The 13,734-nt window shown below is 46.0% G+C and overlaps 1 protein-coding gene across 6 annotated transcripts in view; it reads left to right on the top strand.

The window, feature by feature from the left end:
• Window positions 1-1,894: 1,894 nt before the first annotated feature.
• The window catches only part of Scube2 (signal peptide, CUB domain and EGF like domain containing 2), a 67,826-nt gene continuing 55,986 nt past the window's right edge, over window positions 1,895-13,734 (top strand). For 5 of the 6 annotated variants that reach the window (XM_076940695.1, XM_076940693.1, XM_034509498.2 and 2 more), the window contains exons 1-3: window positions 1,895-2,077; window positions 3,333-3,455; window positions 10,176-10,301. In XM_076940695.1, the coding sequence (XP_076796810.1) occupies window positions 1,942-2,077; window positions 3,333-3,455; window positions 10,176-10,301 (385 nt within the window). In that variant the 5' untranslated portion in view covers window positions 1,895-1,941. The remainder of the gene's footprint in view (window positions 2,078-3,332; window positions 3,456-10,175; window positions 10,302-13,734) is intronic. The other variant, XM_076940680.1, reaches the window with a different exon arrangement.

Genomic DNA, 13,734 nt, shown 5'->3' with positions numbered 1-13,734 from the left:
AACGATTTTTGACATCTGAGCCAGTTGTGATTTTTTTTTCCAGGAACCATAACAACAACAAAAAAATGAACCTTGCAGGCAAAAGGCACTAGGCCTTATCATTATGAATTTGTATTCCTGCTGATACATAAACCTGGAGTAACTGAGCAGGGGAAACAAACGACAACTGTCTTCTTTACCAGGCACGAGGGTGCTGGAAGAGGCTACTTAGGGTTTAATGGGCAGCTTTATGTATGTATGTGCTTTGACTGGAGCCAAAGAGCACTGTGCGCTCTGCCACACAATGGGAAGTTTTGAGTTGGATTTTAGAAGAAATAACTTTGATCATTTCAAAAGCAATGAAGCCTGATTCAGCCAGGAAAAAAGAAGGCGGTAATTTATGGCTGCCATTAAAGACACTCCAACACAGGCTGGAGGGAAGTTTCACTAAGTGAAGATTTACAAATGTGTTAAAACAAAACAAAACAAAAAAACCACCCTTCAAACTAGAAATAGCGGAGTGTCTCTCTCAGCACCAAATACAAAAGGAGTGGGAGGGAGGAGCCAGAGACAGAGAAAGGGGTGGGACCTGCCTGCCTTTACTAGAGAGGAAAGGTTAAAGGGAAAACGCAGGGAAGTTCTTTTCTCAGAGTCTCCATCCACAGCAGAATACATAACACTCCCCCAAAAGACAGGCTCAGCCTGGGCCCTGCACAGACACAGGCTGGGGAGGCAGACAGCTGCTCAGATTGCTGAGGTGGGAAGCTGTAGCTGGCAGCCAGAGGCCCAAGATTTGTGTGCTCTTGTGCGTGTGCTGGGGGAGGAGGGTGTTTGGGGTTGGGGTCGGTAAGTTTTTTTTTTTTTTTTTTTTATCAAGGAATTAGTGGGTGTGAATATACACTTATACATGTGCAGTATATGTGGCCATATGTCTACATACACATAAAGATGTATATAAATATTCACAGGAGAAATGGAATAAGAACCATCCAGAGAAATCCAAATACGAGCACTCACATCTCTGCGTATGGCCTTCTGCTTCTTTCATTTAGGAGTCCCTGAAGCATTTGTTCCTAGAATTGAGGCTGATTGTAATGGCTCCAGCCACCTGAGCCTGGAAAAAACGGGAAGGTCTGGCTGTGGGGAATAGGTGCTGGCCATTGGCTCTATTTACAACTCACCAAGTCTGATATTTCTAAGTTCTGTGGGTCATAGATGCCACCTATGCCCAGGACAAAGCTGGGAGCTCTACTACCTGCGGTGGTCCCTTTTTTCTTTCACTTCCTTGCTGTTAAGATACACTTAACTAGATTGCACTCTCTGCAGTGATTTTGAACCCGGCTCTGAGAGAGAGAGAGAGAGAGAGAGAGAGAGAGAGAGAGAGAGAGAGAGAGAGAGAGAGAGAGAGAGAGAGAGAGAGAGTGTTTTCTTACAGCCTAAGGTATCAGCAAGGCCTGGCTAGAGCCAGGAGCTGGGAACAAAATGTGTGATGGCCTGGGCAAGCTGGGTTCACTTAGATAGCTTTGTCCTGAGTTCTCTTAACAGGGTATGTGGAACCCCAAGAAAATGTTGTTGGAGTGGTGCTGGGCCTGGGGTCCAGTGTCCCATTGTGTGGAGACTAAGTGAGACACTCTCCGGGCGCTCTGTGACTACTTCAGTTTGTAAGGACCCGGTCAAGTTGGAGGGCGCTCCGCGTAGGGGAGCCGAGCGTGCTAGCGAGCGAGAGCGAGCGCAGGGCTCTGCTGACAGCCGCTCGGGCCACGGCGGCCGCGCCCCCTCCTCCCCGGGCCGGGGAGGGGCCAGACGGGCGGGGCGGCACTGAGGACCGTGTGAAAATGAGGCCGGGGCTCGGGGGCGGGCGGGGCCGGGGGTGTCGGCGGGCGCAGAGGCCGGGAGCCCGCACACGCCTCCCCGCGCCGCTGCTGCCGCAGGCTCTCCGCCGCTCCGCGCGCTGCGGCTGCCATGGGGGTCGCGGGCTGCGGTCGGCTTCGGGAGGCCGGGGCGCTGCTGCTGCTGCTGCTGCTGGTGCTGCCGCCGCCACCGCTGCTGGCCGCCGCCGTCCCTCCTGACCGGGGTCGCACCGACCGGCCGCTCGAGGGTGAGTGTGCAGCCGCAGGGCGCACCTGGCCCGGAGCAGGACCCTTGCGTTGTCTCTTGATCCGGAGAGCCCTCACCCGCTGTCCCCGCCGTCGAAGGGGGCTCCTGCTCCGGACTGTTGACCTTTCCCGCCCTCGTACCTATCAGGTTTTGTCCCCCCCCGCACCCCCCCCCCCCCAGAGTCTCCTAAATTCATGCTGTCCAGATTGTCCCTGGCTGTCGCTGGATGGGACTGGTGTCTGGAGTTCAGCTCCCCCTTGTGTAGATGGGGAAACTGAGCTAGTGGCAATTTGTTCCCCGGTTTTTCCTTTGGGGCTGATAAGTTCTGCCAGCCCCAGGATGAACTGCAGAGACTTCTGTGGGCGCAGAACTTTTACTGTGCCAAGACCTGGAATGTCCCTAAGCCTCCAAATTTGGAGCAGCCATATATTAGAACTCTGCACAATCTGCTTTGACTGAACTTAAAATTCTTTGAAAACTCATTCGTTTTTATCTTCGTACTCAGTAGTGGTATCGACCCTGGAAATGCTTTGGCTATCTATGGTGGGCTTGCAGGCTGAGAGAAATGGCAGGGTTGGGGCTGGGGCCTCTGGGACACCATTGCTACATTGCACCGTCTGAGAGGTCAGGATGCTGTTTGCTTGAGACCAGGGAAACTTTCACCCCCACATCCCAGACTCAGAAAGCTGAGAGACAGTTGTCTTGGCGGTCTTCTGGAACTTTCTAGCCAATTCTGCTCTTCATTCCTCTCCCTTAGCAGGCAGTCTACTATATTCTTATATGCCAGCCGTGGTGCTGGCTGGGCATCAAAGAGCGGATTCAGTTGTTAGGGCACTGTGGAGAGACAGGTGAGAGGGCAGGGACAGCCCTGCATACTCTGTGCTCTGCATAAGCTAAATACATGGGAGAATGTGGTGGGAACATCTCCCTGACATTAGGGGATCATGGCTCACTTCCAAGAGGAGGCACATCTGAACTGAGTCGTGGAGTCCAGTAAGGGTGGCCTCCTTACTTGGGTCATTCCTCTTGGAACAGTGCATTTGGAAATGGGCCCGGGCATGGTGTGGTTTATCCCAGCTAGTTGTAGCAGTATGGGGGTTGGAGAAGTAGAGAGAGAGAGGGAGAGAGAGAGGGAGAGAGAGAGAGAGAGAGAGAGAGAGAGAGAGAGAGAGAGAGAGAGAGAGAGAGAGAGAGATTGATTGCCAGATCACTCAAAGCTTGAATAGGTATTAGGTGCTTGCTGTGTTCTTTTGCAGATGTGGATGAGTGTGCCCAAGGGCTAGATGACTGCCATGCTGATGCGCTGTGTCAGAACACACCTACTTCCTACAAGTGCTCTTGCAAGCCTGGCTACCAAGGGGAAGGCAGGCAGTGTGAGGGTGAGTGGCTGGGGCGGTGGGTAGGTGGGCAGCTGGGAAGCGACTGCCTCCTTAGCTTTTGTACTGGTCTAAATGACCGCTCCTACCTTGAATCCTGCCACCTGCTCTTTGAAATGATTTTCAGATCCTCAAAAGGCTGGGAGATTATGTCCTTGCCCGAATGGTTACAGTTTTCTCTGGCTCCCAAAGGTCCCTTTGTGTGGCTCCTGGAAAAGGAAATGCAATGCCTCGCTATCTTTTGATTCCACTCACCAGGAAAGCCAGACAGAGCTTCAAGGACCCTGCCTCCCTGGAGACTAAGGACTGGAGTCCTGCTTTCTGCTGTCTCTGGAGGATCCATCCTGTCTGGTTTTGGGCTGACTGATATTGGGACTTGCTAGGCTTGAGAATTCTACCCAGGCACTGCCTTATTTGAGTGGCAGATTCATTCTGGAAAGATAAATGCATAGGGAGATTTTAGTTCTTCGGTGCTGTAGACCTGAGATCCTGAAGTCTGGACTCTGACCACTAGTTCAGTGACTGAACTCAAGCCTCAGAACTGAATGGAAACTGCTCTCACAGGAGGAAGCAGAATGTGAGCCCTGACAGGGCTCTTCAGGGAACTTTGGGTCATTTCCATTGCTTGTTTTTATGGATGAGGACACTGAGGACGGGAGACGAGGGGCCATAAACAAATGATTAATCTTTGGGTGAAAGTCACATCCTCAATCCTCATCCCCGCCCCAGCTCCTGGTCCCTCACACTCACTCAGCCTGCAGCTGTTTCTCTGGTTACACAAGACATCCCTATAGAACTGAGGAGAGGTATTTGATCCCAGCTCCAATGCTTCTCCCTGCCTCTGGACCCAACCTTAGTGAGCATATTGGAGGCCTCTTTCATTCTGAGAGCTTTTAAACTCTTAAAAATTGAGTGTATCTTCAGGTGGGAGTTGATCTGAATCCCTGCAGGAACAAAACCTACATAGTGAGTTAGGAAGTCTTGTCCAAGTACTCGGAAAACCACACTAACTTCTTCAGGCAGGAGAAAAATGTAGTCCATGTCTATTTGGGTGGTGTTTGATATCCTGATGTTTGATTCATGTCTTGATGTTTCAAGCGATCCTGTCTCATCCCATGGCCTCTGAGAAGTCCAGTTGTTGGTGCTGGACAGTATGTTATATCCAGAGGTACCTGGTATGTGTGGTAGACACTCATTCTTGCATTTTGCTTGTTCTTGTTTTGATTTTGAATTTTTTGGTTTTTTTTTTTGAGACAGGGTCCCCTGTAGCCCAGCGTGGCCTCAGACGTACAAGCTGACTCACCTGCCTCTGCCTTCCAAGTGCTGTGATTGTAGGTACATACCATGACACCCAGCTATATTTTCTTTATATTTATTTATTTGTTTATATTTTAAATTATGTGCTTGCATGTGTCTGCATGTAGGTATGTGCATGTGAAGACCAGAGGTGTCAGATCCCCCGGAGCTGGAGTTACAGGCAGTTGCTAAGCCCAATTATGAGTGCTGGGAACGGAGCTCACATCCTTTTCAAGAGCACTACATGTTTTAACTGCTGAGCCACCTCTCTAGCCCCTACTTTTCTTTTACTTTTTAAAAATTTGTTTTTTATTCTTCTTAAGGGAACTTTTTATTTAGAAATACTTTCAGACCAGGAAGGTTGCAAAACCAAACAAAGCTCATGGGTATTTGCCACTCATCTTACCCCAATGCTATCAGCGTACAAAATGGTATATAATTACCCAAACCAGGAAAGTAACAATGGCACAATGTCATTTAAAAACAACTGTAAACATTCAAATTCCACCAGATTTCCCCTGATGTTCTGTTTCTGCTCCAGAGTTAATTCCAGGTCCTGACCCACATAGCCAGTGCCTGTGTCTCTTGTGTTTCCTCAGTCCTTAATCTGTCTTTGTCTGGAACATCAACTTTTGAGACAGGGTCTCTTGTAGCTCAGGCTGGTCTCGAACTTTCTCTGTTGCTGAGGAAATGATGCCATCAAACTCCTGATTATCCTGCCTCTACCTCCTAAGTGCTAGGATTACAGGCATGCGACACCTTATCTGACTTATGTGATACTGAAGACTCAATAGACTCTCTCTCATGCTAGGCAAGTATCAGTTGCCTGATGTGGTTGCGTCGTTGCTGAGAACTGAGCCTGAGTCCTTTACAAGAGCAGCAAGTTCTCTCAACTACCAATGCCACCTCTTTGATCCCAGCACCGCCACTTTTGATGAACACTGTGATTTCAATTGCTTCATGTTAAGAGGCAAAGAATTAATAGAGCTTGGCATGGCAGCTGTGCTAGGAGGATTGCCATGGGTTTGAGTCTAGCCTTGACTATACACTGAATGTAAGACCAGCCAGAAGAGAATGTGTCTTCTCATACTATGGTTTTCTGGCATTTCAGTAAGACTGTCACAGTAACACCGCAGTGACTTTCCCAGTAAACCACATCAGTGGTATATGATGTCACTATGATGCTAACCTTGTTTAACACCCGGTTTAAGATGGTGTCTGTTGAGCCGGGCTGTGGTGGCAAATGCCTTTAATCACAGCACTGGGAGGCAGAGGCAGAGGCAGGAGCATCTCTCTGAGTTTGAGGCCAGCTTGGTCTACAGAGTAAGTTCCAAAACAGCCAGGGCAACACAGAGAAACCCTGACTTGAAAAACAAAAACAAAACAAAACAAAACAAAACAAAACAAAACAAAACAATAGTGTCTGCTGGTTTCTCTACTGCTGTATTTACTGTGGAAGCATATTTGGGGGAGGGTACTTTTGAAATGTCAAGTCTTTGTTCACTGATTTTAGTGTCTAAGCATGCATGGATCTTGCCTCTGGCAGCTGTAACTCTGATATGCACCTCCTTTAAACTCTGCACTGATCCCCCTTATGTACCTGGAAACTGTTTTTTTTTTTTTTTTTTTTTTTTTTTTTTTTAAAGGAAGATATGCCCCTGTTTGCTCATTCATCCATTCCTTCATCTATTTCATTGTATACTTTTGCACATCGGCATCATATCATTATTTATTTTCAAACTGTTCTAGCTGTAGCAATTGAAAACTCGTCATTGTTGCCTGTTTGATTCCCCCCTTTTTTGAGAACTTTCTGATATTTTATATTACAAGATCCTCCATACCATTCTTATGTTCTCTGCTTGCCCAGGAATCCACCACTCCCCACAATGACTCTGTTTCCTTTGATGGCAAAGGGTAGGGATATACCTTTTGTGTGTGTGTGTGTGTGTGTGTGTGTGTGTGTGTGTGTGTGTGTGTGGTGTTCTCTAGGGGGCCTTGTTTCTAGGGCTCGTCGGCACACAGAGCTGGGATGTCCTTGCATGTGTTCTGCTGATTGATTTTGTTGTTTGCTTTTCTGAGGCAGAGTCTTTCTTTTATGTTGCTCTGGCTGTCCTGAAACTTGCTATGTAGACCAGGCTGGGCTCAACCTCACAGAGATGCACCTGTCTGCCTCCCAGTGCTGGGATTACAGACGTGTACCTTCATGCCTAGCTTGTTTATTCTTTGTTTTATTCCTCTGAATCTATATTCAAACTATGGGTAGCACTGATAGTTTGACCTCTGTGCTAGAACCAAGTCACTCTAGCCTTGCAGGTTTTTCCTCAAACAGTGAGAAATCCAGTTCTTACTGTTGTGCTGTATTTACCTTTGTTCAACCTTAGTAGATACAGGACATATTTACAGGATTACTGACGCATGGTCTTGTGAGGACCCAGGTTTCACTAACCACAGTATTTATTAACTAGAGTACAACACACAGCAGTTCATGCTTTTATGACCTCCAGTAAGTGGTTGCTTAGTTATTTCGGTTAGCACTTTGTGGATGTGTCCCAGTTATGTTTCAATTCATAATATACCTAGTTTATTTCTTTTTGTATCTCACTTACTCATTCCCATCCCCTCTACCTACACCTACTGGCTGTTTGTTTGTATCATGCACATAAATAAAACCTCACTGCTTTTCTAAGAGTCAGATTGTACCAAACTGGTATCCTCCTGCAGGTGTGGTGCTTTCTTGCCCCCTTTGCTCTGCCCCATGACTGCTCTTTCTTCCCCTTTCCTCTCACACCTGTGGTTTTCTGTTTATTCTTCCTTTATGTCTTTTATACAAGCAAGCAAATAGGAGCCTGTTTTTTTTTTGTTAGTGAGTTTTCAGATGCATCATGTATACCATAAATCTCACCAATTTAATATATACAACCAAAAGATTTGTAATAAATTGTCTGAGTCATGCAGCCACACATACAGAGTTTTCAAACAGTTTGCTTTCTCAGTAATACCCACCGTGCACTCTTCTTCATTCCCACCCTTCCCCAGCAACAGCTAACCAGTAATCTACTTCCGGTACCTTCCAGCTGTAGCTAACTAGCAGTGAGCATCCTTCCCAGATACCTCACACAGATGACCTCCTATAATCCAGGTTCCTTGCATGTGGATTAATTCTCTCCGAGTTATTGGGAAGCAGTGTCATGCTGCAGCCTGTATCCTCACTTCCTCTTTATCAGTGAATAAGTAGCCTGTTGTACAGATATACCGTAGCCTTTGTTTGTTTGTTCTTGAGACAGAGTCTTGCTATATGAACCAGGCTGTCCTCAAACTCACCATGCAGCCCAGGCTGGCTTCAAGCTTGTGACCTCCTGTCTTTTTCTCCTTTTATTGAAAATGGAATTTTTTTCTCACATAATCTATCCTAATTATAGTTTCCCCTCCCTCCACTCCTCCCAGTTTCTCTCCATTTCCCCTCCCATCTGGATCTGTTCCCCTTCTGTTTTTCTTTAGGGAAAAAAAAAAAAACAAGTTTCTTTTTTTTTTAGGATGTAATTTATTTTTTATTTTATGTTCATTGGTGCTTTGCCTGCATGTGTGTTTATGTCAGGGTGTCAGATCTTGAAGCTACAGATTAGTTGTGAGCCACCATGTAAGTGCCAGGAACTGAACTGGGTTCCTCTGGAAGAGCAGTCAGTGCTCTCAACCACCAAGCTGTCCCTCCAGCCCCCAGACAGCCTTTTTAAGGGATAATAGTAAAACAAATAAAAATAAGACAAAAACAAAAACTAACACATTGGAATACGACAAAACAAACAGAAGAAAAAGAGACCAAGAAAAGGCACAAGAGACAGATGCAGATGCAGAGGCCTACTCATTTATACACTCATTTACACATCCAGGAATCACAGAAAAACATAAAACTGGTGGGGGGGAGGGAAGGAGAGAGAGAGAGAGAGAGAGAGAGAGAGAGAGAGAGAGAGAGAGTAAAGTTAAAGGGGGAGGGGGAGTGGGAAGCCCTGACATGGCATTAGGAGACCAAGAGCCTCCAGAGTCGCCTCTGAGCTCCTTTTCCATCGTCTGCTGCTGGCCGTGCAGTCCAGCCTTAAGACTAGTAGTTTGTTTTCCAACTTAAGACTCCCTTGGAGAAAAGTAAATTTTTGTTTGCAAGTGGTTATCAATTGGAGATAGCTTCTGGGTTAAAGATGGGGGCTTGTGTCCACTCCTTTCAGCTCTAGGACCCCATCTGGTGCTGACCCTGTACACACTGCCCCAGTCTCTGTGAGTTCATGTATGTCGGTCCTGCTGATTTAGGAGCCTTACCTTGGTGTCCTCCAGCCCTTCTGTCTCCTAACTCTCTTTACCCCCTCCTCTGCAGAGGTCCCTGATCCCTGGGGGCAGGGATTTGATGAGACATCCTGTTTAGGACCTAACTCCTAAGGTCTCTCATCTTCCACATCATCTCGGCTGTGGGTTTCTGTATTTGTTTCTGCACTCTTACTTCTGCCCCATGATTTCCTTATCCTTAGACAGCTGTCTTAATAAGAACAGATTTTTAGTAAGTTCCACTGGATGTTTCCAAATTGTGTTGTCCCTTCTGAGTCTTTACATTCCCACATAAATGTTATGCATATTGAAATTTTGTATGCATGTGTGTGTTTAGATGTTGTCTTGAATTTAAAATATTCTAGGTTTCCTTTTGCATTTGGATTTTTTAATTTAATGATGTATTCTATTAATTATTCCAAAGCAGTTCATAGAGACTGTCTTCATTTTCTTTTAGAGCTAGATAGTACTCTATCAAGTGAATATACCATGACTTAATTAAGATTTCTACTGCTGTGATTAAACATCATGACCAAAAGCAACTTGGGGAGGAAAGGGTTTATTTTGCTCACAGTTCCATATCTCTGTTCATCATTGAAGAAAATCAGGACAGGATACACACAGGGCAGGAACTTGGAAGCAGGAGCTGATGCAGAAGCATGGAGGGGAGCTGCTTACAGGCTTGCTCTCCATGGCTTGCTCAGCCTGCTTTCTTATAGAACCTAGAACCACCGTCCCAGGGATGGTACCACCCACAGTAAACTGGGCCTTCCCTCATCAATAACTAATCAAGAAAATGCCTTATGGCTGGGATCATATAGAGGCATTTTCTCAATTAAGTGCCTCTCCATTCAGATAACTCTAGTTTGTGTGTCAAGTTGACATAAGACCAGCCAGCACATATCACTTCCATTAAACTGCTCTCCTAAATATGAGCTTCTGGGTAGATTCTAGTATTTTGTAATCTCAAACTATACAACAATGAAGATTAATGCTTGATTATGTTTCTGTTTGGGTGGATTCTAAGAAGTGGGATGGCTGGCTAACAGGTAAATGCATATGTATGTCTCTCTAAGAAATAGCACCTGTTGAGCTCACTTCCCTTTTGCTTCTTAGACTTGGATGAATGTGACAATGCACTCAATGGCGGCTGTGTCCACGACTGTTTAAACATTCCAGGCAATTATCGATGCACCTGTTTCGATGGCTTCATGTTGGCTCAGGACGGTCATAATTGTCTTGGTAAGAAAACCATTTTCCTCTCCCCACCTTCTACCAGCCTCTTTGTTTTTGAAACCTTACTCATGAAAGCATTTCATGATCTGGGGTACATTTCCGTCAGTAGAATTCTTACTCAGCATGCACAGAGCCCTGCATTCCATCCCCAGTACTGCAAAACCACGGTGGTGTATATCTGTAATCCCAGCACTCAGGAGATAGAGGCAGGAGGATCAATAATTTAAGATCATTTTTAGTTACAGAGCAAACTCGAGACCAATCTGGGCTACATGAGACCCTATCTACATATATAAAAAAGACAAAAAAGTGATCCAAGAATTAGGGAACTTAGACTATGTAACAGATAACTGGATAGGAAAATTTAGTCCAAGGAGATGGGTAGACATTGCTATGACTGTTACTGATTTCTGACACTGAGTGTTCTGTTGAAAGGATCCCAACTATCCTTTAAATACTATGTCTTTCTTCTTGCTTCAGATGTGTCGGGTCACAGCCAGGTAGATCCTACACTTTTTTTTTTTTCTTTTTGAAAGAAAGACAAAAGCTTTCTGTAAGCATCCTCCAAGACTTCCACAAGACAGACATCCACTGGCACTACAGTCCCTGAAGTGAGCAATGCAGACTGTTCCCACCAGTTCCTCTTGTGAGCACTAGATCAGAACCTAGAAGTCTTGCTGGATGGGGCTGAGGTTGCATAGTCCAGGAGGATACAGCACACCAGGCAGGTGTTTTGCTTTGTTAGACTTATGCTGTCAGCCCTACAGGAAGATATCATGCTGATGAGCCTGTCTCGGGCTGATCTCTTGGCCAACCAGGGTCTATCTCAGATCTTTCTTTATAGTGTGGTAGGAACAGTCACTTGATCAAAAGCCTTGATGTCAGCTTAAAAAGCCATAGATGTGCCAGGAAGATGGCACAATTGTTAAAGTGCCTGCTGTGCAAGTATGAGGCCCTGAATTTGGATTCCAGCACCCATGTAAAAGCCGGGTACAGTGGTGCTCACTTGCAATCCTGGCATTGGGGAGGCAGAGTCAGGCAGATCCCTGGAGCTCATTGGCCAGATGACCTAGCCCAGTTAATGAGCTCCAAGTCCAGAGAAAGACCTTGACTCAAAATATTAGTTGGAAAGCACCCGAGAAAGACACTTGACATTGACCTTTGACCTCATACACATGCAGACACCCACCTGAACCCCTCCTCCCAAGTCTAGGCTAAACTTGTGTTCGAAAAGTTGTGCTATGGAGAAGGAAAGGAGGAGGAAGAGGAAGAAGAGGAAGAAGAAGAGGAGGAGGAAGGGGAAGAGGAAGAATAAGAAGAGGAGGAAGAGGAGGAAGACAAGGAAGAGAAGAATGTTCCCATTTAAGATTCAGCTCTGATATTATATTTCAGTATTATCTGGTATGGGCCTTTCCTCTCTGAGCCCCCATGAGAGAGGCCCAAGCCATGTGGGCTTCCAAGCCTGCAGCTGTCAGTCAGGTATCATGGGTGTCTAGGGGAGTATAAACTCCTCCTAAGCAGGCAGCATTTAAAAAGGATACATTTGAAGACAAGCCTGAGACCAGAAATAATTCACAATGAATTTAAAAGTCAGATAAGACTTCAGTTTGTTGGACAGCATACATTCTAATGTTGTGGTTGTAGTTGACTTCCTTTTGGTTTGCCAAAAGCATCATTTTGAGGGTTGATATCTGATGGCTGACCTGGTTTTTATTGTGGGGTGAGGGCTTCCTGAGAGCAGCAGGCTGAGCCATCCAAAGCCTAACAATGTCAGCCAAAGCCGAGTGGGGCTTTCTGAACACAAGCATCCCCATAGATTTCCAGGCCTAGAGTCTTGCCTTAGCCAATAACAGATGGCTCAGTAGAATGTCCTTGTCACCCACTTGGGGTTTCTTCATGGAGTCTGACAAGCACCTGCTTTGTAGAGACCCTAAGCATCTATTGAGTATGTATGCAAAGACTAAAGATTCCTTTAAAGGAAGGCAGTAGAGGGTTGAAGATATAGTTCTATTGGTAGAATATTTTTTTTTAGTTTTTTTTTTTTAAATTATGTGCATTGATGTTTTGCCTGCATGTATGTCTGTGTGAAAGTGTCAGATCCCCTGGTACTAGAGTTACAGACAGTTGTGAGCTGCCACGGGGGTGCTGGGAATTGAACCCAGGTCCTATGGAAGATCGGCCAGTGTTCTCAACCTCTGAGCCATCTCATCAATAGAATGTTTGATTAGCTTGTACAAATCCCTGGGTTCAGTTCCTAGCACTCCATAAAAGCAGGTATAGTGGCATACACTTGTAATGTCAGTGTTCTGGAGATAGAGGCAGGAGGATCAGGAGTTCAAGGTTACCTTTAACTCCCTAGAGAGTTTGAGGCCAACCTGGGCTATCTGAGACCCTGTCTTAAAGAAAAGGAGGAGGAAGAAGAAAGCTATGAGGGAATGCTGTTATTTGTAAGAGTAGGACCGGCACACAGAAGGAGTTCTACACCCTGTGTGACAAGATGTTTTGTGGCAAGAAAGAGCTCAGAGCCCAAATTCCTCTGGAGTGGCAGTTTCCTGTATTCTCTGGGGTGACTCTTTCCCTGTGGCCAGCCACCACTAAACACACATTAGCTACAAATACACCAGCCAGCATGCTCCGACACCAAGCCCCCCAGTGACATAGTCTGGGAAGCAGATATACAGGAAATGAATGCAACTCTTCCCCACAGCCCGCCCACCTGAGCTCAGTTCCCATTTATGGCGAGTTATATCACAGCTATTTGGCTTGGTAGCAGAGGCTCCTCTGAGATGTGTAACAGACACCACTGCCCAAGCCTTACCCCAGTCCAATTACATTGATGTCTCTGGAGGTTGCCACAAGGCAGAGTCTGAAGACAGCCACTAGCTCCCAACCCACACGTGTCATGTGAACACACACTGTATTCATTCCATTTTATTGTGTCACCCAATTTAATGACACATTGCTGATTGCTTGGAAAGAAGACATAGTAAGTGACACATGGGATGGGGCTGTTGTGGCTCAGGAGAGCTTGCCCTCAGGCATGCCAGGGAGACAGCCTCTCCTCATTGCAGAACCCTCGTTGCAGAATGCCTAGGCCAGGTGTCCCAGTACAGGCTTCTCTCTGGAATGTGCTTCCTTCACCCCTTGGCATAGACAGGGTAAGTTTGTTCAGCTTCAGGGAATGGCTGTAGTCCCATCAGTTTAGGAGAACACTGCTCGGTAGTGTAGGAGGACCCTTGCCTATAAGATCTGAAGCTTGAAACCAGATAACAGACATTTAAATATGAGTTTTCTGGTTACAGATACACCCAGGAGTTAGTGATAGGCACATGAGATATTAGACTAGAGAAGTTCTTTTTCTTTCTTTCTTTCTTTCTTTCTTCTTCTTTTTTTTTAAATCAGCTTTCTTCTTGAGCCTTTGTGATATCTGAGGTTCTTC

This window comes from Arvicanthis niloticus, chromosome 1 (genome assembly GCF_011762505.2).
Source record: "Arvicanthis niloticus isolate mArvNil1 chromosome 1, mArvNil1.pat.X, whole genome shotgun sequence".
Classification (NCBI taxonomy): domain Eukaryota; kingdom Metazoa; phylum Chordata; class Mammalia; order Rodentia; family Muridae; genus Arvicanthis; species Arvicanthis niloticus.
The sequence above is the reverse complement of the archived record's forward strand: the minus strand, read 5'-3'. Positions and strand labels throughout refer to the sequence as shown.